General features: G+C 40.2%; 1 protein-coding gene across 2 annotated transcripts in view; it reads right to left on the bottom strand.

Annotated features, from left to right (window-relative positions):
• The window catches only part of mvb12bb (multivesicular body subunit 12Bb), a 33,191-nt gene extending 5,727 nt beyond the window's left edge, over positions 1-27,464 (bottom strand). The window contains exons 1-8 of one of the 2 annotated variants that reach the window (XM_042420955.1): positions 27,383-27,464; positions 24,905-25,006; positions 17,771-17,866; positions 15,875-15,965; positions 14,721-14,850; positions 14,445-14,555; positions 9,176-9,237; positions 2,929-3,009 (exon numbers count right to left, since the gene is read on the bottom strand). In XM_042420955.1, the coding sequence (XP_042276889.1) occupies positions 2,975-3,009; positions 9,176-9,237; positions 14,445-14,555; positions 14,721-14,850; positions 15,875-15,965; positions 17,771-17,866; positions 24,905-24,997 (618 nt within the window). In that variant the 5' untranslated portion in view covers positions 24,998-25,006; positions 27,383-27,464 and the 3' untranslated portion in view covers positions 2,929-2,974. Of the gene's footprint in view, positions 1-2,928; positions 3,010-9,175; positions 9,238-14,444; positions 14,556-14,720; positions 14,851-15,874; positions 15,966-17,770; positions 17,867-24,904; positions 25,007-27,382 lie in introns of those variants that run through there. The other variant, XM_042420954.1, reaches the window with a different exon arrangement.
• Positions 27,465-27,701: the final 237 nt, after the last annotated feature.

The raw sequence follows: 27,701 nt of genomic DNA, 5'->3' as shown, positions 1-27,701 counted from the left end.
CCCATTTTTCCACTCACCCAAAGGTTGTTGGTTGCCCCGGCTTTGACAACCTCCTCGCTGTGGCAGCTTCGGATGTGTGGCTATCTGGAGCAGCAAACCGAGGCGACTGGGTGGGCATGATGGCTTGTTTAAGCTCATAAAATCAAGTGAATACACACACGCCGCCGTGTCGCTGGGAGCGCCAACAACCAGGCATAAGTAGGCAGGGAGAATACATTTGAATCAATAGTCGGCAATGGGAAGCAGAGATTGTAGCTGCTGATGGATCTGTGTGGCACGGACAGATGAACGTGCGGTGCTGAAGGCCAGAGAGTTTCTTTATTGCTCAAGGATTACATTTAAAACCAGATCTCACTTTGTATTCCTCCACCATCTATACTAGAGAGGCTATCTTACATCCAGACAAATGGAGAGGTGCTGAAGATGACTTGGTGGTAAGAAATGGATACCGTACCATGGAGAAATCCGAAGGTGCAGAGGGCAAAAATAATGTAAATCCAATCTTCTGACCAGGAATCCCGCTATGAAACATGTTCCAGCCGCTCAAATGGCCAGGCTACAGTCCATTAACTCATGGGTGTATTGCAATATGGGGGATTGGGTAGTTATTTGGCATTTGGAGTATGTGGAGTGCAGTCAATATGAAAACATCTGGCAGGAATTTTGGTACAATGACTACGATGATGATGATGATGATGATGATGATGATGATGGCAGCGGTGAACACAGAGGTGGCGTTAAGTAAGGAGGACCCTGTGGCTTGAGTGATTGTAGTGTAAAGAACGGAGTCAGCACAGGCCCCGTGTGGATCATTGCCTTATTAATGGCTCCGTCAGGTGCGATGAGCAATGGCTGCATTGTCATCTCCAGCCCCTGGGCACAGATGAATGGCTGTTTCAGGGCGGGAAGGGCTCCCTCGTACGCTGGGCTGAGCACTAATCCCTCACTCTTCCATTGTTGGATGCACTGTCACCCAGGACTTCAGCGGCGCCATACATTGCATTTCCAGGGCTCTAACAGACACGGCCGTGCGCACGGGCGTGAGCGCAGACACACCTACACACACACACATAAACCACACCGAGTTGTGCTCAGACACTGACTGATGGAAAAATATGCGTGGGTGATCGAGCATACCCCATATTACCTGAACCACAACTCAAGAGTAACACTTTAGGAATGTTGATGAACTTTTATTTTACACTTCACTAATTCAGCAGAATTGCATTGATCTCTGTCTAGTGTGATTACTTGGCTGAATCTGTCTCGCACCTGAATTAGGTGAGAAAGTCACAGTCGGGGCAACGAGCATCTATTACGATTTTTTTTTACTCATGATTAAGGTGATATGTATTGTTTAGCATCTTAAAATAAGAAGAAATAATAAGTAAAGCTGCTCAAAAACAGGTTAGAGCTTTATCTGGAAGCCGCTATATTTCATATTCCAAACAATTGGATGTTGCCTTTCCTCCATGTGTAGCCAGGCTAGACGTCGCAATACCTTTCCTGTCGGTGTGACTCTCAATTTGAGGCAAATTCTTTATGCAGACCATGGAAATGCTATTCTGGTTGCAGACCCCCTCTCTCTGTCACCTCTGCAGATAATGGTGAGTAGATGAACAGAGAGCTGGAGGAGGACCCCCTATGCCCACTCACAGCCCTTAGCCCCGCTCTGACATGAGAAATAGTGCCCAGGCCTGACAGCATCTCGGAGACATATTGTAGTTTATTTTGTCGCCCGGGCATGCCATCTGTGCCATTCCAATAGAGGGTGTGTGTTCAGGCTGCTGCAAGAGAGAGGGCGCGAGGCTCCGGGTCCCTCAGTAGCTCTGCAGCCACGGCAGGTCATTAGTCAAATTGCCTAATGAGAGAGAATACAAATGGCCCCCTACCCTGACAGGAGGAATTTTGGAGGTGTCAGAGCTCCTGACCCGTGCTATGAGAACAGATGATAGCGAGTTGCTATTTTCAGATTCTTTTAATGACTATGGCTCTATGAAACCCATTCTTTTTCTTTTATCTTTTTCCCGCTTTTTCAAGCCCTCTAGACAGAAGAGTGAAAAAAAAAAACAACTCTTCGATATATTAAAAATCTCACTTACAAAAGTGGAAGTGTAACTTTTGAATTATTTAAGTGTTTACTGGGGAGTCAATTAACATTTTAAAAAGCGTATAACATCGATACTAAAATAGATCACACACTGAAATGATGTTGAGGGTTTCTGATATCTATTTTTATTTGTTTCTGCCTGCTGTTTCTTGCAGCGCGTTTCCCCAGTCTCACTGTGGTGTACGCAAGCCTCTGGTGCAATTCTCCTGACAGCAAGTCAGTTACTTCATACTAAAATATTAATCTCATCTCATCCGAGTGCTCAGAAATGTAGACTAATTTAAATGTTTCTTAATACTAAAAGTAGTATGCGTGGCATCTGGTGCATAAAAAGTGGTTTTAAGGTTTATAGAGAGAAAATGAGGAGGGAAAGGAGAGGAGAAGCACTGGGTCATTCTACACAAGCTTCCTGTTTGTCCACATTCACAAATATTTTTAAAAAGAAATTATTCTTATCATTTTGGTTTAACAAAGTGTTGGGTTTTCTTACTACTCTTTTTGCAATAATATTTGAGAATGCATGGAATACACAATTACTTTCCTAAAATATGTACAGCTAAATGCAATGACTGTATGTAACAACTTTTAAGTACAATCTAAGTACAATTACTTTTATGTAGTATTGAAGAGTTAAATATTTAGTGACAAATGCATGAAAAAACAACTTTCCAAATGCCATCTAGCAGGTTTATTTGCAGATTCACAGATATTAAAATTCAACTTTTTTTTTTTTGTTACCACAGGGATGCAAAATGGCAAGCTTATGTAGAATGACCCACTTACTTTTCCATCTGTGACAAGCAGTCCTTGAAATCTGGTTGTGGGTAGGGAGCCAGGAGGCAGTCCCAGTCGGGCGCTGGTCCATCAGTCTTCCAGAAAGTGGGCAGAGCCAGTAACACCTACGGTGAGTTGGCCACAAACACCGCTGCATAACACAGAATGCTCCGAGGAGGTGTGTAAAGTGTGATCACTTCTCCAATACAGACACTGTAAGTCGAATTATTTTGTGCCTATATGTAAAAAAAGGTCAAGTAAGAACCAAAATTCTTTGCTCATTTGGTATAATTACAAAACCAGTTTTAACAGTTTTTTCACATAGTACTGGGAAAGTACTGGGAGAGCCATTCTCTCTGGCTAGCTATTGAGAAATCTCATGAAACTAAATGGACAATCAGACTTTAATCAGCAGCACAGTGTCTTTTAAGACACTGCCATGGCACTGGCGTTGATCCCCAGCTGTGGCTGCTGGTAAATGTGCAGCAGAATGTGTGTATAAATGGGGTACGCCTCTCTGGACAAGTGTAAAAGCTGGCAGAGGGCTGACAGTAAATTGCATGTGCCGGATGGGACACAGCAGAAGGCACAATTACACAAATCCCCTCTTAATTAGCAGTTCTGTGGGCAAACTAACCAGTAATGATGCGAGGGATGTGGCGAGCCCCAGAAATCCTAACAAGAAACACTCACCAGCACTGGAGACTGGGTCATATGGCCCTGGTTCCCCCGAAGTAGTGACTGACGCATGATTTGTTTTGATCAGTGCAGCTGCAGGAGATGATTCCCATGTTGCCCTGCTCCCCACAACCCCTAGCCCTTGCTGAGCTACTTGCCCTCTGGACTGTGGGTAAAGCAGCAGGCCCTGCATGGTTGTGGGTGGCATTATTAAGTTCTCCATGCTCACAGTACCAGGCAATGTAAAGTGGCATCTCACACGGTGAGTAATGAACTGTGCCAGAGCGGAAGCAGGAGGGATGACAGCCAAAGAGGCCTCCTTGGCAGCCACTAACCTGGGCATCCACCAATTTATCATCCCCTAGAACCAATCCACCAATGCTGCGCTGCCATTTGTCATTAATTATGCTAATAAGGACACCATTACTCTCCTGATGAAACAGGCGACTGTTATTAGTATAATGCTTTTACAGTTTGATACACATGCATTTGCTTATTAGTTTCACTGTGTGTGGATTAGTGGACTTCAAAAAAAAAACTTTCCATTGCTTAAATAAAACTGTTATACAACGTACTTTAAAAAATGCCAACACCCACTACGGAGGAGCCCAGGACTTTTCTGTACACACTAATTGACCATTATGAAATGACAAAAGGACTGTCTCTTAACCACGCTTTATTCCTTGCACCCTAACACAGAAATGGCCCCATCTATGTAAAGAAGCTGATGTGTTTGAACTTTTTCACAGCAGACTTCATGGCTCTAAGCAAACCAGTCTGAGCAGAACTATTTAATATAGCTTCTGGGAGCCCCAGATGCCCTTTTCCAAAACGACTTCATTCCCAGAATCTCATTGTGCTTTCTAAATCACACCACAGTATGTATTAGAAGATCATTAATTACAAACTTAACAAGTCAGCAGAGCCATTAAAAGATCTTTAAGGCATATTTGACCATAAATCTCCTTAAACTATATTTAATGACTGGATTTTTGTGAAATATTTTTTATCAAGTTCTAATTAGATGTGTGATAACAAACCCTGCTGTACATGGGGCAAATGAGGGAGCCGTGACAGGCCCATCCATTGAGGCTGTCCACGTCTGGACACTGAAACTAATGGAGCACTGCTTCTATCTCAGGGATGGATAGAAAGCAATGAGGGATGAGACTCCAGAGTCCAGTCTGGCCTGCAAATGCAAAGCCATTTAAAGTCTCTTATTTGACTGTAATAAAGGTCCAAAAATGCCTGAGGGTCTCAAGGCTCCAGTCAAAAATCCCATTACGTTTTATACAGGATTGATCCCCAAATACTTAATGGCACCATCACTCCGGGATCGATCATGTTCTGCTACCGGACCAATAGGATATTTGACATATCAATAGGATAAACACTCACAGAGTTTCCTCAGAGAAGTCTGTTTTATCTGTTGGAATCCAAAAGAGCTTTATGATTGAGGAGATATACACGGTCTATACAAATCACAATGGATTGGATTTAAAGGTACTTTGGTCAAACGCTGGGCTACAAGTTCAGATAGATGTTTCAGATATTTATCATAACATTTGCTGCTAAGATTAGAGATTCTACATAAAACCAGAGATTATGTGTGTCAGGATGTTTGTTTAAATTTTGTTTTATGGAAAATACACACTAATAATTTCCAGAATCACAAAAAAACTATTTAACAAATGTAACAAATATTTCTTCTGTCATTTCCATAAACTTGAATTTCTAAAACTTTATTATGACACTAACACACTCTCTCATAACTGCTTACCTTTTGTTTGTATTTTTTTTTCACAGTTATCTTTCACATAGATTAGTTTAATGCATGCTGGTGTGATTTTTAGCCAATGGTTTGATTCATTTCTGCAGTATTTACCCCAATACACTGAAACTACATGCTGCTGTTTCAATATGAGAAATGCAGAAAGAGCTCCAACAAAAATCTGAATTAAGGCAAATTTAAACATTGTGTAATTTACAAAAAGCTTCAAATTATAAAGAAGAAATTCAACACTCACATGTCATTCATGGTTGGGAGTAGTAAACAATCTGTGTACGTGTGTGTGACTACACATTAGGTGCAAATACTATTCTCCTGCTGAACCTCTCTCTCTCTCTCTCTCTCTCTCTCTGTTTCGCCTTTTGCTGACCAGGGGAATTAAGAAGCAAAACGTGGGTTTTAAGAGCGTTCCTTTCATGTCTTGATGTAAGCTTTGGCATTACTTCAGACATCAAGATCGGTTTCATAGAAATCCCATTCCATCTAAAGTAAAAGCTCGGCAGTAAATCTGCCCATACCTCCCCCATAACACTTCCATAAATGATTCATTCAGCTCAGTTTAGCTGATGCAAAACAGAATGTTAGTGAGTTGTGGATGGAGCCCGAGCTGCAAGTGGAGGACCAACCCTGCTGCTTAGTAATTTCATCAATCTCCGGGAGAGAAAGAGAAGAGAAAAGAGAAAGAACAGAACGGCATACACTAATAATAACTTTTGTGTCACTATACAGAGGTCGTGTTTTTTAATCCCTCAGCCTAAAGAATTGTGTTATTCTAAAATATAACCCCAGCGGTGCAGAAGCAGTTGAGATCCATCATGGTATGAGATAAGAGTCGGCTGATCTCCTCCCTCTGCACAGCCTCGCCCAGAACTACACAGGGAGATAAGATGGAACTTTTGTTTGAAACCTGATGAGAACCCTCTTAATGAAAGTGCTGCGCCAAAAATAATCTTTTTTCTCCATGTTAGTCAATCAAGAAATGGTGTAGTTGGGGGAAAAAGAGGAGAAAGAAAGTAATTTTGCATAATCAGTGAGCACCATCTGGAACAATTAACCAAATTCCACAGAACTCAGAGGATCAGTCATATTGGCTTATTAAAGATCCAGAATTATACAAGTAATAAATCCTTGGAAAAACGAAGCGTACCCCTGCCTGTCACGACTATTTTAACTTCAAATACAGTGGAATACTTGATAAGGCTGAAAAGAGGAGATTAATATATGCAAATTATGTCGAGCATTTAAAAGCCCCCCAACAACTGTCTCGTTTTTTTTTTTTTTTTTTTTTTTTTTCCTGTCTCTTATTACAGGGCTTTATGTTTTATTCATACACCAACTCACCTGTCATTTCATAAGCTATAATATTATGAGGGTATTATTAAACAGCATAAAGTGGAGCTTTAATTGGAAAGCTCCATTGCATTTTCCAATTATTTGCAGCAAATTAAAAGCAGATGCACATAGTTTAATAAGAATTCTAATATTGTTTCCTGAAAATCAAAAATCACTGTCATCCTGCCAAGATATTTTGCAAACCCAAGTTAATTTTGAGCCTCCTATTTTTTTCCTCCTCCTCCTCCTCCTCCTCCTCCTCCTCCTCTGAAGGATGAACTGTCTCGTGTCTGTTAATTGAAGTTCCTCTAATGGATAGGGAAATAATTGCTCTCCATATTACGTTAGATCAGGGCCAATGTCAGGATTTATTTTTGATTAATGCGATAGATATGTAAATGTATTACTTTTTATTACGTTTACCTTTTTATCAGGTGGATGTCTGCTGAATACTATATGCAACAGCCTGAATGCCACACGGGTTTATTTTAGAGTTTTCACCTCCTTTGCATTTATTTATTTATTTATTTATTTTTATCAAACATATGCTTTTTAGACACATTTCAAGAATGCAAGTTTAATTACCTTTAAAATATCCTGCTTTTTCTGTCAGTGTATGAATAACAGACCTAATTGGCAAAGGGACTTGGCATGGATCAAAGCAACGCTGGTGTAGAAAAAGCAAAAGGTTGGAGCTGCTATGAAAACTTGATAACTTTTCAAATGAGCTTGAACTGTCAAGTGAAAGAGGGCTGCAAAATAAATGTGAATTAGTTTTTAATATTCTGGTAATAAATGTCAAAGCGCCTGCATATCACATCAGTACATGATGTGACTGCAGATGACAGATTTCCCAGACATGTTACCTCTCCTCCCCTCAACTCGCTCTTTTTTTTTGTGTTGGGGTTTTTGTTTTGTTGGGAAGTGACGGAGGGTTTAATCAAGAAAGCAGGCAATTCATCAATCCTAAAGAAGGCGCCTGTACAACCCTGACAGAGCGCACATGGTTTTAGACCAACTCGAACCTGGCCAGCTGTCAGCCCGCACACACGCGTGCACACACAGGCGCCCGCGCACCCACGCACACACACACACACACACGCCCCAGCTACCACCACGCTAACAATTAACACAAATAGGCTGTCGGCTACGACCTCACACTTGGTCTGCAGGCTATCACATTGTTAATGAAGGGAAGTTGCGTACTCTCACATTCACAGTGTGATGCTGTAAGGCTGACGAGTACACAGTCTCAGGCAATAAAGCGAGAACCGTCTCGGGCTAACTCAATTATCTTTCTTTTCTTTTAAAATCTCACGAAGGGACGCGTAAAGGTAGAAGAAAGAGGGGTTCTGTGTACTTTGCAAAGGACATTTTTTTTCTGGAGGTAAATGATGACTGCTGGCAGTGCGCTGTACAGTATGTGCATGTTCTTCACTGTCACTCAAACCTCGTCCCAGTGGAGGAATCGCACACCAAATGCCACAAACCATTCAGCTGTGTGTTAATGTCTGCTCCTTCAGGGCCACACTTTGCACACTTGTCTTGACTAACTTATAATGTGACTGTCATACCTACACAATGATGTATTAATCATTTTTAGAGTCAATTGCTTACTGTTTTTCATCTTTTTTTTTTTTCCTTAAAATGGTTGTTTGTGTACAAAAAAAAAAGAACAAAACTGTGTTAAATTTAGATTCTTTAAATTCAAATGAATTTATGTATTTTAACGTTTTCTTATTAAGTTCTAAATCATCATTTGTTTGATAGCTAGATGGGTTTTGGTTTTTTTTGTTTTTTTTTTAAAAAGCAGGGTGTAACATGTCCAGATCTTGGGTGTGCCTCTGCTGGAGCAGCAGGAGAAATCCTCACCACATGGTGTCTCTCTCCAGCTGGATAAAAACCTGCCTGCCTCATTCACCATGTGTGGATCACACGCTCTTTAAAGATAGAGCATCTCAGCCGGCTCTGACTCTGTGGCTCTGAGGCTGTCATATCTAAGCTCTGCTTCCAAACAAATTAGCCTTTCTTCTGTTTCAGTCATGGAGCATTGTACTGTAGTTGAATTTCTCCTTGACAAAGAGAAGGGAATTCGTCCAGTGCATGCATGGTACATATGTAAGTATGGCATGTGATGGATCATCTTTGACAGCTGTTAAATGTTCTCTTGAGTGTAATGCGGAGCTCCTCTGGGAAGTCACGTTTGCTCAGATAAGGAAAGCTCTGTTCAGTATCCATCAGTGAGGAGATCTAGATGTAGATTGCTGTAGATCAAGTACCAGAGGAGCTGGCTTTATGTACATATAAGTGGAGAATAAACTGTTTGGAAAGACATGCGGTGCAACATAGACAGCCTGATCCCAAGTTATGAACCTTTACGCCAAATCGCTGCTTTTTAAGAGTAACAGATCTGCAGTTAAGCAACTTATTGTTTACGGTGATTGTCATGAATGGTACTGACTTGCATATATTTAAAGTGTGACACTATCTACCTGTCATGGTGTAGATCCCACTGTTCTGGTTCACATAGTCCGGCCTGCTTGTGGTCTTCTGGCTGGCAGAAAGAAAGAAACAGCGCTCTGTCAGCTGAGCAGTACTATTTCATTGATCGGCATATTAAAAACATCCAAAATGCGTGGCAACTTATATGACAAAGACCTTCCAAGAGTATTAATTTAGCATGGAAACTCCCTACTTGTACAAAGACTTTTTATGTCCGTCTACAGGCAAAACAGAGATCTGGAATACCAGGCTGAAACTAAAAGGGGAAAATATAGTAAAAGTTAAAGCGTGCATCAGCTGCCCAGGGGTTTGAACAGACCTTTAACGGGGGCTTGGAGCAGGATCTTGTTAATTCTGGAGGAACTGGGAGATTCTATTATTCAAGGGAAGTCTGTTTTTAACGTTTCATGGCCTTGTATTACAGAAAACAGCACAGAATGCACTTTGTGGGCAGTTGAAGTTAACAAACCATATAAGATTGAAATCCTCATCAATCAAGCTATCATGAATTACACCCTGTGACTCACCCCTACGGATCGATAAATCCGCAGCGAGCGGGGGAAAAAAAAAAAAAAAAAATCACAGCTTCAAGAAAACTGCATAACATGACATACTTTGAAGGTAAAATGAGCTCCAGAATGGTATTATAAAACAAATGATCCTTTAATGATAATGCAAAGTAGTTGGCAATATCATTAAAAGGGGAAATCTCTGATTGGAGGACACATACATGTAAGGTAAGGTAGACAAGGATCCTGCTGCTGAACTATAAAAAGATTTTGGAAGTGAGCAGGTGTGAAGTTGCAAATAATGTAGTGTGTGTTTTGTGTATCCACGTTCTGTATTTGTCTGTTTATGGATAACATCATCAATCTTTACTGGAGGGAGGGCTGGTAAAGCCTAAATTCTTAAAATTTAAGACAAAAGGCAGATCTGCATATTCTGAGGGTGACGGTGCTGCACATGAGTTGTGGCTTTCAGAGCCTTATCTCTTCCGATGAGATAAATAAATGCAATAATTTCCATCAAGAGCAATAAAACAAGACTTCTGACAGGCTGTGGTATTTATGAGCTGAAGCCTGCAACTCAGATTTATTTGCAATGAAAGGGTCGACTTTTCTTCTCCTCATTTACATTAGCATTTGGCCATGTTAAATCCAGGCCAATGGTGAATTTTTAAAAGGTTGGCATCAATCTTGTGGGAACGATTGCCATATTCAAGGCAGACTTCTTTTACCTTGCAAAGGTTGATTCCACTGCTGAGAAAGAAAGGTACACATCTTTCAAAGCACAGAGACCTCCCAGGAAAAAAAAAAAAACTGTTGAAGTGGTGGGAAATGCTTTAAATGTGTTTGCGTTAATGTTGTTCAATTAATACACAGAGGAACCATAAACAAAGTGAAAAAAAAAGCATTAAGTCTGGTTATCTATCTATTGGAGAAAGTGAAGGTGGTACTTAAATGTGGAAGCAGGGAAATGTGCTCATGAAATGCTTTTCTAAAAAGCAACCTCCGGGGTTGCTTTTCCCATCTGTTAGAAACACAAAACTGTCTCAATCCAAATTGGTGATTTCTAAATACAATTTTAGGTGCATTGGAGAGGGTAACATATGGCAAATCAATTAGACAACTAATTCTTAAAACAAAAACATGGCAAGTGCATTTGCTAATCAACAGCAGTGTTGGGGCTTGTATTATGTTGGCCACTGGAGTTTTGACAACAATTAATCTTCATTTCAGGCAAGGAGAGCCATATTGACACATATTCCTAATTTGAATATTCAATTATAGTGTAGTTCCTCATCAAATTATAGTAAAACTGGGAACACGGCCTGAAAGATTTACACAATTACAACGCAGATCAAGAGTCTTATGTTCCCATGAAATCTGTCCGAGTTAAAATCATATTAGCGTTGCAAAGCAAAAACATGGCGCTGAGGATTACTTGACGACGTGAATTACAGTTCAGAGTTTTTCGTACGGTGTTCTTTATGTTGTTCCACGTGGAATAAGGGAAAGAGTTGTCTGTGTAAAAACAACAAAAAAAAAGAGAGAGAGAGAGAGAGAAGGAGAGGAGAAACTGGGAGAGACAGTAGGGACAGACAAGTGGTAGTCAGTGGAGAGGTAAGATGAGGATGAGAGTAATATCACTGAAGAGCCAGAGCTGCGATACAGAAAACTGGAAGCTCTTGTTTTGACACACATCCAGCCTTTCCCGTGACAACATCTCCACACCTTCCTCTATGTGCCGACAGTGCTGCTTTGTGGAAGCTGCTTTCTCACCCATCATTATCCTCCTTTAAGCTCGGTGTCAGGTGTTGAAAAGAGGATCTCTCTGAATTTGGTGGCAAATCACTGAACAGTCTGAGCCCATCAGATCTTAGCTGATCACTCGATCATTCCTGACACCGTTCTGAATCCCGTCCCTTGATCTGAGCTACTTTTTGCAACTTTTTCCGAACACAACAAAGTAATGAGTGAGATTGAGCTGGAAACGATTGTTTTTCCAACACTTCAGATGGGAGATCTGTCAGGCGACACGCTGACAGTCACGGTGTCTCTTTTTCTCTCAGGAGTCGTGTGCAGTGGGGAAGTCTTGGTTAACCAGCGAGCAATGAAAGCTGATACAATACTCCTGCAGAGCTGCAGCAATGTGTTGAGTGTCACAGGCAGGAGACAGAGCAATCCGAAACGTATTGATATGCATGCCAATCCTGACATTGATGACTCTCTAGGTGTTAAAGAAAACGCCAGCTATGCAACGAAGAAGAAGAAGAAAAAAAAGAAAGATATTTGGCCTTGACATTTTTATCACTGTACGGTTTGATTTAAAAAGTGTCTGTGTGTACAATAACCTATTATTCTAAGAGAAATGTCAAAAACCTTGATTCTGAGTGAAGCGAGAGAAATTGCAATATTAGTACAAGGCTAATTTATGCTAGCAGTCACTGCAGAGGTCAGATATCAGCTTCAGCAATGACAGTTTTATCAGGAGAACAAATGGCAGCGTTGGCCAGGAGAAGGAAGGAGGAGGGATACTTTACTGGACACGTTTAAAGGCTGACCGGATGGTGCAGGTTTTTCACATTACAAAGTCAGGGGAGTGGCTGATATGGTCTGTCTTGACAGAGAACAAGCCCGAAGTGGCTGACATCAAGCTGCAGCTATGAATCCAAACACAGAGCGCCGTTGCTGGTTGAAATGCTTTAGACAAACTTGTTAAAGAGGCATTAAACACACGAGGTTCAAACGCAGTTTTGCGCAGCAGACTGCTCAACAGGCCTGTACCCTAAACAGTTTTAGTGGCTCAATATGGTGCAACAGCCTGAGCCAATAAGAAATAACAATCTCAGTTTTGGTGTTTCTCCTTGATCTTTACTTGTACATCCTTTACTAATTTCTAAGAAACTAATACAACACTTTAAAAAATATTTGATTTTTCAGTTGACAAAACAATTTAAACAGAACAGTCTTGATGCGATGACTGTGTGTATCGCATCATGATGCAACACCCTGCAGTTACTGTGTACTGCAGCTCTGCACTGCTGAAAAAAAAAACCTGATTTGTGGTTTTTACGTTGGTACACAACTCTAACAAGCTCTCGCCGCCTGAGGCAACGTAACATTTGAGAGAGATCACTGCAGCTTTCAAAATTATAAGGGTCATTAAAAATGTACACATTATTGACTGTATTTAAAACATCTTTTCCACTGACTGTAAAGAGCACTTAAATTTAAGAGGTGCTATTCTCCAAAGGCCATAAAGTTGTTATAGATAGCCCGAAGGAGGAATGGAGGAGAGAATATTCTCCTGCTGAATATGAATAAAGTATAGTGGGGGTGATACTATTCAGACAGTTACACTGTAGTACTGTACTTACTTGAGCAATCAGTGAGTCTTGAAGAGCTGTTTATAAATCACTGTGTCAAACCATCTAATCTGTGGCTTTCAAATTACCACAGAAATATTCATAGCTGTATGTATGGTTGTCTAAAGTGCATGTAACAGCACAGAGAGGATGCCAGATAAATAGTCAAAGAACTGCCACTGTCTAAATTGCCCACAGTCCCGTCCTTATGTGTCAGTGCATTATGGATGGAAATACTCTCAAAAGAAGACTCTCTGACTGTGGAATGAATTTTAATGTTAATACAAAAACAGCAGCCTGTGATCTCAGCAGGCATCAGGAGGGGGGTGTGAGTAGCTTCGAGGTGCAATTTATTCCAACCTCTGGGCCTCACCAACTTGAAAGTGGGCTTCAAAAGGACTGAGGATTACCGGTAAGAGTTGCGAAGGCGCACATGGGCTTGAGCTCTCGCATCACTTCAACACATCAAAGATTATTGACCACCGACTTCCAAAACGCGGGCGATTCGCGATTCTACTGAATTTTGAACTTCGGTTTTTGAATTCACGGCTGTCCGTGTTATGGTTCTCGTCCCGCTGAGTGGTCGTATGAATAGAGGTTTCTGGTTTGAATGAGCCCGCTGGCATCTGTCGCTCTGGCCTGTTGTGGCTTTTAAGTGGCTTTTACTCAGCCCGGCGCAGGATGGCAAAGCGTAGCACTTCAAGCTGGCAAACCCATCAGCGCCCGGTGCCAAGCCTCCCTCTCCGCAGCCCCGCCACACCGAAGGAGTCTCAGTTGTTTATTTACAATTTGCTGTGGAAATCCCCAGTTCTTCGTTGCGATAAATAATTGAGCTGTTTGATCTGGACACAGTACAAAGGGTTGCTCCGTTTTCTGTGAGGCCTGAGGCGGAGGATGCCTGAGCAGCATGAGCAGAGGGACACACACACACACACACACACACACAGACACACACGCACTCCAGCATGGCGGAGATCTTGGAGCTCTCCTCCCTTCCTCTGCAGCTGTCGCTCCCTCTCCGGGCTACATCTCCTCCTCTTTGTCTGCACAGTACAACACTCCTGTCACCACAGTCAGAGAGCGACCTGCCTCTGCCTCCTGGGACACACCGCAAATAGCAGGAGTTTAGCCCTCACTGAACTCATGTTCTTGTTCAGGGGATCCTGTCTAGTTAGCCTGTCTCTCCGGTTCACCCTCACTACCTTGTTGTCCAGCCACAACCTTTACAGCAGATTGCTCGGGAGTGATCAATTGCATGTGTCTTCATTGCTGTACATATGGTACGGAGACGCAACAACAGCTCAAGAGTAAAGTGAGCATGGAATTAAAAAGAAGCAAGGAGGAAAGTTGAACTTCGAGAGGCGTCGCTAAATATTACAGCGTGACGTTACCTCGCTACGTCGGATGGGGCGTCACTGGTAGCTTTGCTGGACTCTTCCTGAGATGACTGATGCTTAGGAACATCTCCCATACGACACCATACCCCCATGTTGTTAACCTCGCTGTTTAAGGAAGAAGTGACATACAGAGGATGTGTCATTCATAGTAACCCTTCATGCAAATTAGAAAATGTTTCATACTGTACAAAAAGAAAAAAAGAAAAAGTATGGTGATTGACAGAAGATACAAATCATCAATTCATTTATTTCCAGTGCCAGAAAGCTCACCCTATACAGGTGTAGTTAACAAGCTGGTACTTGGACTTCGTAGTGATCTGGATGTCATATACAGCCGTCTCTGCAGCAGCGCGAGGGCTGATTTTCACACAGAGCCTCCTCTTCTTCATGGCAGTTTCCTCTGATGAGTCAGGTACACATGAGGGTGTCAGTCAAGAATTGGCGGTTGCGTATTTAGTTCTGTCTGTGAGTTTCAAGCTAAAAATAAAAAAATTCTATAAACATTTCAAACCTCTAGGAGAACTATGTATTCACAAATTCCACTTATACTTTGCTATTTAGTCATTACCCATCCCAGAATAAGCGATGGGCTAATATCAGTTACTGGGTGACTTGCTGTGCTCAAAGGGAAATGAGTGGACAGTGGAAAGCCACAAAATCCACATACGTTATTATCATTTTTATCATTTTAGTAGGTAAAATGACAGAAGCAAGTGAATCCTCCATCAGCTTTAGTGCACAACAGGGATTTAAACTGGATATTCTAGATAGAAGCTCATACATAATGTCACATGTATACATTAAACATGGATTCACATAAAGTAATAAAACATTAAATTACACCGTAGCCAAACAAAACATAATCTCTTTTCTTCATTCTGGCAAAAAAAAAAAAGAAAAAAAGCATTGCCATGCTTTCCTATATTGCATCTGTGCCTCGCTCATTTATTTCCCCAGCACCACTAGAAAGTACAGTGTAAATGCAATGATAATAAAAATAATAAACAAGCTGTCCTCACTCCCCACACCAAAATATTATTACATTTCCAAGGAATGGATAGTGAAGGGGAAATACATAGCACTCAAAAAGCACTAAAGCATTGGGGAATGCATTTCATTAATATTAGATAACCCCCATCCACTCGTCCTCTCCCCAAATAAATACATAAATAAATAAGCCCCTCATAAAGAAAAGCACAGCTCCAGCTGAGATAAACAATGACTCATGATTCTCTTCTCTTGTACCTCCAGGGCAAATGTTTATTTTATTCCCACAGTCTACCATAAATTAAGCTAACCTGCACCCATAAAACATTCACTATCTCAAGCAAAGCTGCCCCTGAGGACCTCTGCATAAGCTGGTCGGAGAGTGAAAACAAGAAGAGGGGGAGTGAGCCTGTGCTTGCTATTGACTGTTTACTTACTTGTGTCCATTGTTTCTTGCACAGGTGCGAAGCCCTCTGGCAACGTGTCCTTAATGTCAGTCAGCTTCATGTCCACTACCACGTCGGGCCCCTAAAAGACAAGGCGGAATATTTAAAGTCGTGTATGCAAATTCAACTTTCAAAAAAAGGACAGAGAGCAAGATAAAGAAAAGGTTAGTCATTTTTTTTTTTGGTGGGCTCCGGAAAAGAAAATGTAGAGATAATAGAGTCGATGATTTACTAAAAGCTCGGGAAGTCTCTAAAGGGAAGGGTTGACAAAATAGCTGAAGTAATTACTCTCTAATAGCTTTTTTTTTTTTTTTTTTTTCAATGAGAGAATGCATCTGTGAACTTGTAATCATTCTCAACCTTTTGGCGAGAAGCTGTGGGAAGATGGGAGACAGAGGAGGCAGTCTGATCAACAGAATGGGACTGGTTAAAAACAATCAGGGACTGTGTAGTTGACATTTTCAAGCATGACTCTTCCCTGCCTCCCATTACATTTTCATTTTTTGCCATAATAAATTGCAATAATACACAGCGGCAGTAGAGAGTGGGGCGAGCCAGGCGTGACTTGATGCGTCCGAAAGGCTGGATTCCACTGCTACAGTTGCCCGACAGTCATTACCATTAAAGACATTTTTTATTCATAGTTTTTATACTGACTTAAGGAGGAATATGGATGAATGTTATTACTATGCATGGAACCTTTTTTAGTGTTTTCCCCTTTTGCTGGGGAGATTTTTTCCATCAGGACCTGACAAAAGGGGCTTTCTACCTCCAACCTAGAGTATGATAAATCACAAACTATTTACTTCCCCCCACATAATTCAGGGGCTAATTTTACAGAATCTGTTTTTGTCATAGACAATTACAGTGGGAGCTCCATTGACTGGCAGACAAAATAGCCTTTGTTGATGGCTCCGTCATGTTTTATTTGTGTCAAAGTCTTCAAAACAATGTGGACACACATTTTAAGATAATATACAGGAACTAGTGGAAGGCTATTTGTATGCTATATACTAAACTAAGGACCAGATTGAGCTCAGGCATGAGGCTGCCAAGTTGTCTGGCTTTTAGAGGACATACTGTAAAGAGGAGACTTGATTAAGTCCTAAAAATTGAGCTGATGCAAAATAATAACAAAAATGCAGGTTTTGTTTACAATGCTGTCTGCATTATCTTCCTGCAACCAAGAAGAACTCATTAATAGACAGCCAATGGCAACCTGCGTGCACTAAGTTTAGACAGCAGGTGTATTTATGGCCATAGAGCAGCTGACAGCCATGCAGCAACACATCAACTGTAGAGGCTACAGGCAGCAGACACAGTCCAAAATGACCCAACAGCAATATGTGAACCAATCAAAGATCATTTCCCTCACATAAGAGCTCAGATTGAGAGCTCTATATATAGCTCAACTCTAATGAAAGTGTCTATTGTGGTGTCATTTCTTACTTTGAAAATGATTATACTTTTATATTCACAATTATATGTGCATCACCTTTCAAGAATCACTATTTAGTAACCATTTTCTCTACAGGGACGCTGTTGATTGAATAATTAGGAATAGTTAAAATACAGCTCATTGTTATTTCATGAATAACCATAAATAATATCCTCAGGAGGACCTACAACATGAAAAATATCTCACTGAGGTATTATTCAACTGGAATATGCATGCAAATCCATTATATGTAAAAGTTCAAAACTGCACTGCCAACACTGGCCTTTTTAAATGAGACTTTCACTGATCAAAGTGCAAAGTGCATAAATATATTCCGGCGGCAGGAAACCGAGCTAATAACCGCTTGCAAACAAAAAAAAAAAGGAGCTGCAGATGAGGTTTTAGTGCAGAATGCATAGGGAAAGTGAGAAGTTTACATTCACACTTACAGTTTTTCTGTTGAAACAGAGGTAGCGAGTGACCTTGGATTTGAATAAGCCGTCCTTCCACAGGTCGGCATCAGAGCCATCTGTTGTTTGTGCAACCTACGTGAAAAAAAGAAGGAAAAAAAAAAAAAAAAAACAAGGAGAGAAAAAAAAAAAATGCAGGAGGTGGGATAAAGTTAATGTATGTATGCCATGAGCGTGTTGCTTTTGCCTCTTCCCTTGCATACTAGCCTTAATTAACGCTTGCCTACACTAGCGCTCCATCTCATTAGTGCTCTGTGTGGGTAAAGGAGTCTTAGCCTCCAAAAAAGGTGGCTAAAAATATCATCCCTCGGGACCAGGCTGATTAAAGATGCCCTGACAACGATCTGCTCTAATAAGGAAACCAAACTTCAGTGTGCTTCTATGGGAAAGCAGAGATTATATTTGGGGTGAATGTGGAATGTATCTTTTTTTAAAAACCTTCTGTAGTATCCCCTGAGTGAGACACAGGTAAACTGAGAACGATGCACATGCACCTTGAATGCTTTCACTGCTCTACACCCTTCTATTATTTAACGAGACAGGTCTTCTAAGAATAAATTACTGAGGATTTAAAGCAATTTCAATTTGTGTGCGCCTAAATAAGTCTAAATTCAAGCACCTAAGCAGCGTGTCCTTGTACAATAGGCTCATTCGGAGTTGTAAATGATCAGTGGAGTCGGTAAAAAAAAAAATAGATTGCATCATATTGACAGCATTTGGGCACCACAAGTCAAGCTCAAGGTCCTACACTACATTGCTATGTAAATGTAGGTGTGCAGGGCAGAATGATAAAGCAAAATAGAACCTGCAGACTGCATCACAGAGACTCCTCCATCGTTCGAGCAAATATGCTTGGCTGAAACGTCATGTTCCATTGGCTATCATGTGAGAATCACCTAAATAACTGCCAGAGTTATTTTCTAAAGGGATCCTTTACAAAGAAGAGTCAATCTAATGAGGTTCATTCAAATGAAGAAGTCATAGATCTCTGCACCCACCCACACACATTACCCCCTTGACAATAATGATGAATGACCCCGGTGGCTGGGTGGGGGAAACATGGCATGGGGAGATTCATGCAAAACCACCACTGACTAGATGGGATGAGAGCGGAGACTAGAGTGGGGAGCAGAGATAGATAGCGGGATGAGAGAGAGAGAGAGAGAGAGAGAGAGAGAGAAAAAAAGCACAAGATGAGCAGAGAGAGAGGGATTGCGGGGCGTCTCCAACAGCAGTTCCATGAAAGGTCCCAGAAGGAGCCTATACATCACCAGCCTCCCTCTTCCTTACAAGACAACCCGTCTTGGCCACTTTTTCCAGGTCAGTAGCCAGCGCATCCTGTCAGCGTAAACAAAGGGCTCGCTTTGTGAAACCCAAAGTCAAGTTGAGGAGTAACGAGGGCACGGTCCTCCTAGGAGGCACCTCAGGCATCATCCTGCCACAGCCGCCGGCAGCAAGGATGCGACGCAGCTTGAATGTGAAACGCCGACTGCTGAGCCACGGCGGGAAAGGCATGCGTTAAGTTGCAGTGGCTCTTCTCTAATACTTTCGAATCCGCCACCGTACGGCTTCGTTATTACACAGAACTCAATCAATGAAGTGCTGCGTGTCTGATAAGAGATGTCGCAGCTCTGATATTGCAATCATTTGATTTGAAACGAAATGACAGATTCAACCGCCACTTCCTAAAATCTTACGCTTACAGTGATCTGAAAGCCCACCTATGAGACACTTTGGGGGGTTGAATATTCCTATGAAGGAAGACAGACAGTGACAGCGAGTTAGTGTGATGCACTGAGACGCTCGGCTGTAAATAAAAGGATATAAAGGCATACAATCAAGAATCTCTGGAGAGTGAAACCACCTGGGGAATACATAAGAGAGGAAACCGGTCTGTTCAAAGACAAGAAAAAGTTAAAGGAGGAAACTGTTTTAGATCTTATCTCTCAACTGAAAATAGACAAACTGACTCCTGACTATATATTAAAAACTGCAGTTGTGAAACTTAGAAAACACTCTTTGATTTAAAGTAATAACTCGACCTTTTGGGAAATAAGCTTGTTGGTTTTCTTGCTGAGAGTTATATGAGAAGACTGACTCTCATCTTAGCTTAGCAATGAAAACCTTAAAGTGGGGTGAAACAGCTAGTTTGACTTTCTCCGAATTTATGGTTTTAGATGGACTTACTGTAAGTGGTGACATGTTGTCTTGACAAACAACAGTTTATCCGCCCTTTACCTCTGTGCAGCACTTCTGCTGGTTGCCCAGCAACCTATAGCTGATGAGTCAGTACTCTGGGAAGTGACTGCTCCCGGCTCTTTGCCATTTAATAGTTACATTAAGTCACTCCTCATAATACCACAAATTGTCTTTTTCAAATTTCTGTTTGTGTACGAATACAAGTTAATTAGGGAGCTTTAGAGGTGCCGGTTGCTTTTTTTTTTAACTTTAGACAAAGCTAGGCTAGCTAGTGTCCCCCTGCCTCCAGTATTTATGCTAAGATAAGCTAATCACCATCTGGCCCTAGCCTCATACTCACGGTAATGCACAGACATGAGAGTGGTGCCTATCTTCTCTTCAAACTCTTTTAGCTATTCACAAAAAGAGTGAATAGTTTAAAGCACAAATGATTCCTCAAAAAGAAAAAAAAAAGTGCAGCTTGGATTTCTAAACCCTAAGTCAATCTGAAGCTAGTACTATGTTTCTTCAAATACACTTAGATTTCTGTAATGAGTTTATGAGGGTAACATGTCAAACGCTCAGGTGAATCTGAAATGCACACATATCCCCTTTGCAACCCTTTGCACAGAGTGTAAATGTGTGTGAGTGTGCTCGTGGCGTTTGATATTGGGTGGCTGCTGGTGCTTCAGCAAACCTCCTGATCCCAGTGGAACAGTGTTTGATCTGGGCCTGTGCACTCTTGTGTTGGAACAACCTGCTCAAGTTCAGAGATGTGAGCGCATCGTATCAGAGAGCAAAAGAGTTAATCAGCCCTTTGATCTGCTGTATAAAAAGTATGGTAAGTATGGTAAGCAGTCAGTATTAAGGAGGAATTTGAAAAGAAGTCTTGTATGAAAGGGAAAAAAAAATCAATACAGTGTAATATCCTGAGACTTCCCCTTCTCAGCACTGCATTAGTACGCTGATGTGAAGTGTTGATATTTTTGTTTGTATTTCAAGTCTACAGATGAAAGACCACATACTGATGTTCAAAAGATGTTCTTGAAGATGGGACAAATGCATTTGAAATAGAGCTTCAGCGTCTGAAAAGCCTTGAATGTTATCTTAGAGGCTGACTTGTACTTGACTTTTTTTATTCACAGGTATGATTTTGATATTTAATTACCTTGAAGAACATGCTTTTTCATTTTATCTATTTATTTTTACAAAAGGAAGCTAACACGGATTGAAATGTATCACTAAAAATGACACTATGTAAGATTCAATATCTAGAGTGCAACTTTGGTTTCCCATGAATATATTCCAGCATATCCTAACAGGGACAAACATGACAGACGGGAAGCAATGATACGTTCACATACAAGACTAACAGTCTACAGCTATGCTAGCAGCTTTGTGAGGCTGTAATTAGACACTGGTGGCAGGAGGCAGTGGTGCTCTGAGCTAAATGCTAACGTCAGAATGTACTCACAATGACGATGTTAAATTGTTGATGTTTATCAGGTATAATGTTTAATGTGTTCATCATTTTAGTTTAGTGTGTTAGCATGCTGACATTTGCTAATTAGAACTAAACACAACATACAGATGAGGCTGATGGGTATTTTATTAGTTTTGCCAGTGCAAATCTATTACAATTCATCCTGAGTGGAACATTATTTTCTGTACCAAGTTTCAAAGCAATCCATCCTGTTTGTACAAAGTTTTGTGCCAATTCATTTTCTTCAGTAGATGTTGAAATATTTTGCTGAATAAGTGAAAACTTTGACCCACTGGTGGTGCAAAATGAAAAGACAAAGGATCTGTAAAGTTATATGGATTTATCCTCTTGGCACCACGAATATCTGTACCAAATTTCCTGGCAATCCATCCGATAGTGAGACATTTCACTAAAAACCAAAAGTGTCAACCTCACAATGACACTAGAGGAGAACTCAGGGGATCACTTTGGCATAAAGCTGTTAAGATACTTCAGTCTGGACCGAAGTGGTGGACCAACCAGCTGATATTGGCATCCCTACAGCCACCACTAGTGGCTCACCATAATCACCATAATACCATAACCATAAAAAATCACCATAATAAGCAGTTGGGTTTAAATGCTGTTGATTGCATCTAAAACTGTTCAGTATTGTGTAAAATCCAGATGTTTGGAAGGGTCTTTGAGAATTCAGAAAATACCGTCAGAACAGTAGTAATTGTTTTCAAATGACGTTCTGGGTTTTTCAAACATTGTTCGTTAATTATTGTTGAAAGAAACTGATGAGTTAGCTCTGAGACCCAAATGTAAGCTTGCCAATACATGAGACTGGGGCTAGTTTCCACTATGCCCCAGTCATCTTATTTTTTGTGGCAGTCAGAGTTCATAATCCAAATGATGATCCAAAAACATACATAAACTGATGTATCTAATGACACAAGGTGACATAAAATAGTCGTTTCATTCTTGCACTTGACTGCAGTAATAGTTTCCTGGTGTTCCTTTCTCTGAATTAAGCTTTGAGCCCAAACTACTTCCAAATGTCTGACAGAAGGGTGGTATTCCAGAAAGTAGGTTCAACAAACTCTAACCTGAACTCTGAGCTGATGAACGGCTCCAGAACAGCTGATCAGTCGGTTCAATCAACTCTGAGTATGTTCACTCTGAGTTAAGTGCATGCATAGTGAATGGAAAAAGCCATCACCAATGGAGTTCCAATACCACGATTCACCATGGTAACAGGTAAATTAAAGGCAGAGCCTTCATTTTGATCCTGTAGACGTAGAGAGTCGGAGCAGGAAAAGTGTCAATAAGTTAACACAATAATGTTTTATTCAGTGTTGTCCATTTATTCATCATTTACCAGACTTACATTTCCTTAATGGATGATAAAGTGGAATCTGACTGTGTATCAGGCTGTAGCTACATTACATTTTAAATATATTTAATCTTATGGGGGCAAAACACCTGAGGCAGCAACTGAAGATGAAAAATATACTTAAAGATTTAAAAAATATATAGATCAAAGACATAGAGACAGGACTGTAAGCTCACAATCCAGTAATAATGTGTTTGGTGATTTGCATTTGAAAAGGCATCAAGGTTAGAATACGGTAGATTTTATGATCTATTTATATCTTGGCTCAACAACATTCGGTGATGCTGCTCGATCCTGCTCACTCAGAAATATTAACATATAATCTCCAATATTATAGGAATGATGTTCCATCAGTACGACCAATCACATCATGAGTGATAGAGATAATTATTCATTGATCCTACATGTATAAAGTGTCAAATCAATTTTATAAATTTAAAGAGAGATCGCACATTATGTGCAATAAAGATTTCATTGTCTTGTGTGCAGTCAGTGTTATAACAGAAGGACATGCAGAGGTTTTATTCTGAGCTCAGGCTGAATTCACGCTGTGTAATATCTGAGTGCGAGAGCAAAAACTGCTGTTCAAAGAAATGACTGATGTACATAGAAGTGGTAACTTTAAATAGTCCTTGAGTAACAAACTAATGTCCAGCCAGGATTTTGATTCTGACAGACAGTAAACCTCCACTAATAAATGCTTTGATATGGACTGAATGAATGAAGAGGTTGTCTGGCTCTGTCAGAGGGAGCATACAAAGAGAAACTCAGGGTTTGTTGAAGAAAACCTGCCAGCAAGCAGGTTAGGTTCACAGAGCCAGTTACCATGGAAACTGACCCCGAGTTTAAGTTATCTCTCTTTCTGGAACTGAAAACAAAGAGTTTCCCTCCTCTCAGGGATAGCAAACTCAGAGTTTTCACTAAACCCACTTTCTGGAATACCACCCAGGTGTACTACATGATGGTTAACAAAAAATATTACCATATACTGTGCATCTATTACAGTGGCAAACTAGTGCAATGTATAGTCAGAGTCTAGGTCTTAGGCCTCCGGTTCATGCACAATACTTGCACATCAACATTAACGTGCTGGCGCAGTGGAGCAGCTGAGGAGGAAGTCTGACGGGGTTTCTCTCTGTTTGTCACTACCGTGTGGTGTGTATGCAGTTTCCCTGCCAGTGGCTTCGTTCAGATGCCAACCCACCATCATCTGCCAGACATTAGAACAAGCTGGGTGTGTAGGGTGGAGCAGGAAGAGATAAAAACTGGGGGAAGAGGGAGGGTTTGGGGGCGTAGGGTGAAAGCAACAACAAGAAGACTAGATAGGAAGAGAGAGAGAGGAAGAGGGATCTGCCCTTAAGCTTGTTTTGTGCTTTGTTAAACTCGCATACTCTTCTCTTTTTAAACTCTTCCTTCACAAAGAAAAAAGTTAACACAAACCAGCGGATCCTGCGCTACTTTACATCTTTACACGTTCCTATTATTTTTGATGTTTTTTTCCGGTATACTTGGATATAACGAAAACACAGGGACAAACTTAAAATGATTCTGTGTGGCATAAACGAACCATCATTAAACCTCTGCCTCTGGTGTGTCAGTGATACTGGTGGCAAGATAACAATGTCAGGAAGGGAATCCTCCTAATCATCAAAGTAAACTTTATGAATAAGTCATCTAACAGCTCTAACAAAAGAAAAAATAAATCACCAACACCTTGGAAGGCTGCCAACATCATAGCAGTGTGTTATACTGTACGCCAGTTACAACAATTATGTGTACAACCGACAGCGGAGAGAAAACACAAAAACCTTACAGAAATGAATGCATTAGAAGTCACTGATTGACATTTTAGATTGTGTCCCTGTAATAATGCTGGAAAAAACATTTTAAGTTTTATGGAGGAGCCTCATAAGAGTAAATTATTGTTTCTCTTTCTTTTAAAAAAAAAAAAAATCACCCGTGGCTTTTAAAGTAAAGGAGATTAAAAAAAATGCATATGCACGATCCAATCCTACTAAACCATCCTATGTGTTTCATGACGAATAGTCTCCTACAGTTCAAAATTAGTACTCACAACATAGTAGCCATCAGGAGCCTTGCTGAGTGAAGTGATTACTCCAACTGCAGAGATGGGCTCTGTAGGCAGCTGGTCGCTTACTTCAGACATGTCGAAGCTCTGTTAGAAAAGCAGAAGAGCCTCAGCACGCTTCTGGCATTTCACCAGAGTTCTCTTACTACACTGATCCACAGTTTTTTCACTTCTGAGAAGGAATTTCAGATCCATCATGAGAATCAATGCAAGATTTGCTAATAATGCATGTAAATGTTGAAAACAATGTGGTACAAAAACATTCTTGTACTTTGGGACATACAGGACAATTAAAAAATTGTTAAACATTGATTTAAATCTGACTTTGAATATACAAATATAAATATACAAAAATGCAGCTACGGAAACACATTGAGGATTTCGTCCTTAGGGGTCATTACATGGAGAATGGACAGGGGGTTTTCATGGCTGAAATGACCAGAACACTACAGTATTGACTTCTTGATGAGGCTTATTAGGATCCAGAAGAAAAAGTGGCCTTCTAATCCAGGATAAAATGACAAGTGAAACCAATGACAAAACAGCATTTGGAGACCACCCAATGACTTCACCAAATCACAAATTAGAGGGAGTGATCACATATTTTCAAGGAAGTCCCAATCAATTGCTATCTATTCCTGTCTAAGGGAATTTTTGCCTAATGGGTATGCAAGCCTTTTACAGGGTAAGTGGCTTTGCAAAGGTTCCCTATGCAATTTTATTAGATTAGGTTTAAAGCATTCTTGTACTAACTGACAAAGTTACTGCATTCAATCTTGATGTTTACAAAATCTATTGCAATTAAGCTGATCAAATTAGGGGGTTTACTCCAGAAACAGCTGTCTCTTTAACAAATGTTAGATAGCTGTACTTATTCAAATGAAACAGGATAGCAAATTAGCTAATAGAATGAAGGATCTCTTTGTAACATTAATTTGTTCAAAATGAGCTTTGTTTTCTAGCACGACATCAAGGCTGAGAGACTCATCAAGGCAGACCAAAGAAAAATCCATCCAAACTTATTTCCGTCTCCCAAAGAAAACCTCAGAGTGTTCCTACATGGTATAGGCTATATACCTGAAAACTGAAACTGATATTGAATAGTTGAATGGTCTATGGTGACCAGGGCTGCAACTAACAGTTATTTTTGTTATCAATTAAACTGCTAATTATTTTATGGATTAATTATTTAATCTATAAAATAGTGAAAAATGACAAAGTAAAGGTCCATGGTACTGTCTTCAAATGTCTTGTTTTGTCTGACCAACAATCCAAAATCCAAAGAAATTCTATGACAAAGAAAAGCATTAAATCATCAGAAGATGCTACCAGCAAATATTTGGGATTTTTGCTTTAAAAATTATTAAAATGAATATTCAATTCACAAAACAGTTGCCAATTAATTTTCTGTCTATCAGCTAATCTATTAATCGACTAAACGTTCTTCTGATCACTCTTATGGTGACTGTATTGAACTTAAAGTTCTAACCATAAAGCAGTGAAGGTATATTAGCCTACTGTATAAAACAGAATGTTAATGATGATATTGTGATATATGTTAAGTATTTATATTTGTATGATATGCATGTGTATGATACTATCTGTGAGATTTGTATTGTATTACTTATTATAAGTTAATTAACGGTTACAAAATTTGTATGTGGGAATAATAATATTGAGTCTGTCTCATTTCAAATGTTAGCAGCAGCCATCGCCTCAGTGTTGAAAAGGTGGAATAAATGCAAGTTGGTAAAAGCGAGGAGTTAACATGTTACCTGTGAATAATCAATCTATATTATCAATTTATATCATTGTATTATTATATATATACCTTGTCACAATATGTTTCTATCAGTTAGCTAGGAAGCTAGCTACCATCTAGTGTGGCTACATAATGTATTATGGTAAGTTAGCAGAAAGCTTTAGCAGCTGATACGGTGCTAATATAAAATAAGAGCTAAACATGAAAGAGTGGTCTGACAGCAGACTAAAAATTTATACTAGTTTATTGGCATAGTCTCTCTGTTCTCTTTATTCATGCATTTAGAAACTTAGTTATTCATTAATTAATGAGCCGTTAGTTCCTCATTTGTTCCTTTCTCATTCTTTTAACTAACGCTACTCAGGATTTTGTGGATCTTAGCTTAAAATGGTATCATTTATGCTTCGTATGGTAGTTCAAACACCATCTCCCATTTTTTCTACACTTAAATGTTAGCAAACCTTTGTGAAGTTGATCAGAAAACCTCTTGGTTTCAGGTAAGTTGACTTAATGACTGTGATACATGTCTTACGGAGGTCCACATGAGGACTCCCGGTGAACTGTTAGCTACTGTAGCTACAACTGTGCATCTGTTGTGTAACTACCTGGCAGATAAATATAGCCTAAACCCACCAGAAATTGTCTCAACCGTAGGTAAGTGAAACTAAAATCCACAGTAGGCGTCGTTTGGTTTTATTTACCTGGTTGAAACGTGTCGGTCTCCTGACTGCTGTCACCTGTTCGACTTCGGACTTCACCCCGCCAACCTGACGGAAGGTAATGCTTCCGGGTATGACTGATAGTAAATGATTAACCAAAACAACCAAAGTCCCTCTTTCCATTTTTTAAATTATTTTTTTATAATTACAACAACAAATATAGCCATTTTCAATTTCTGTTTATTTATCAGCGTGTATAGCTTTTAACTGTGTGATATTTTTCAGCCCTCACTTCCTCCCTAGTTTAATAGACAACAGGCCTACAGTATGTTACTGTAGTGCTCTGTATGTTGTAAGCTGC

The sequence above is a fragment of the Thunnus maccoyii genome, chromosome 9, assembly GCF_910596095.1.
Source record: "Thunnus maccoyii chromosome 9, fThuMac1.1, whole genome shotgun sequence".
NCBI lineage: Eukaryota > Metazoa > Chordata > Actinopteri > Scombriformes > Scombridae > Thunnus > Thunnus maccoyii.
This window is presented reverse-complemented; position numbering and strand designations above follow the sequence as displayed.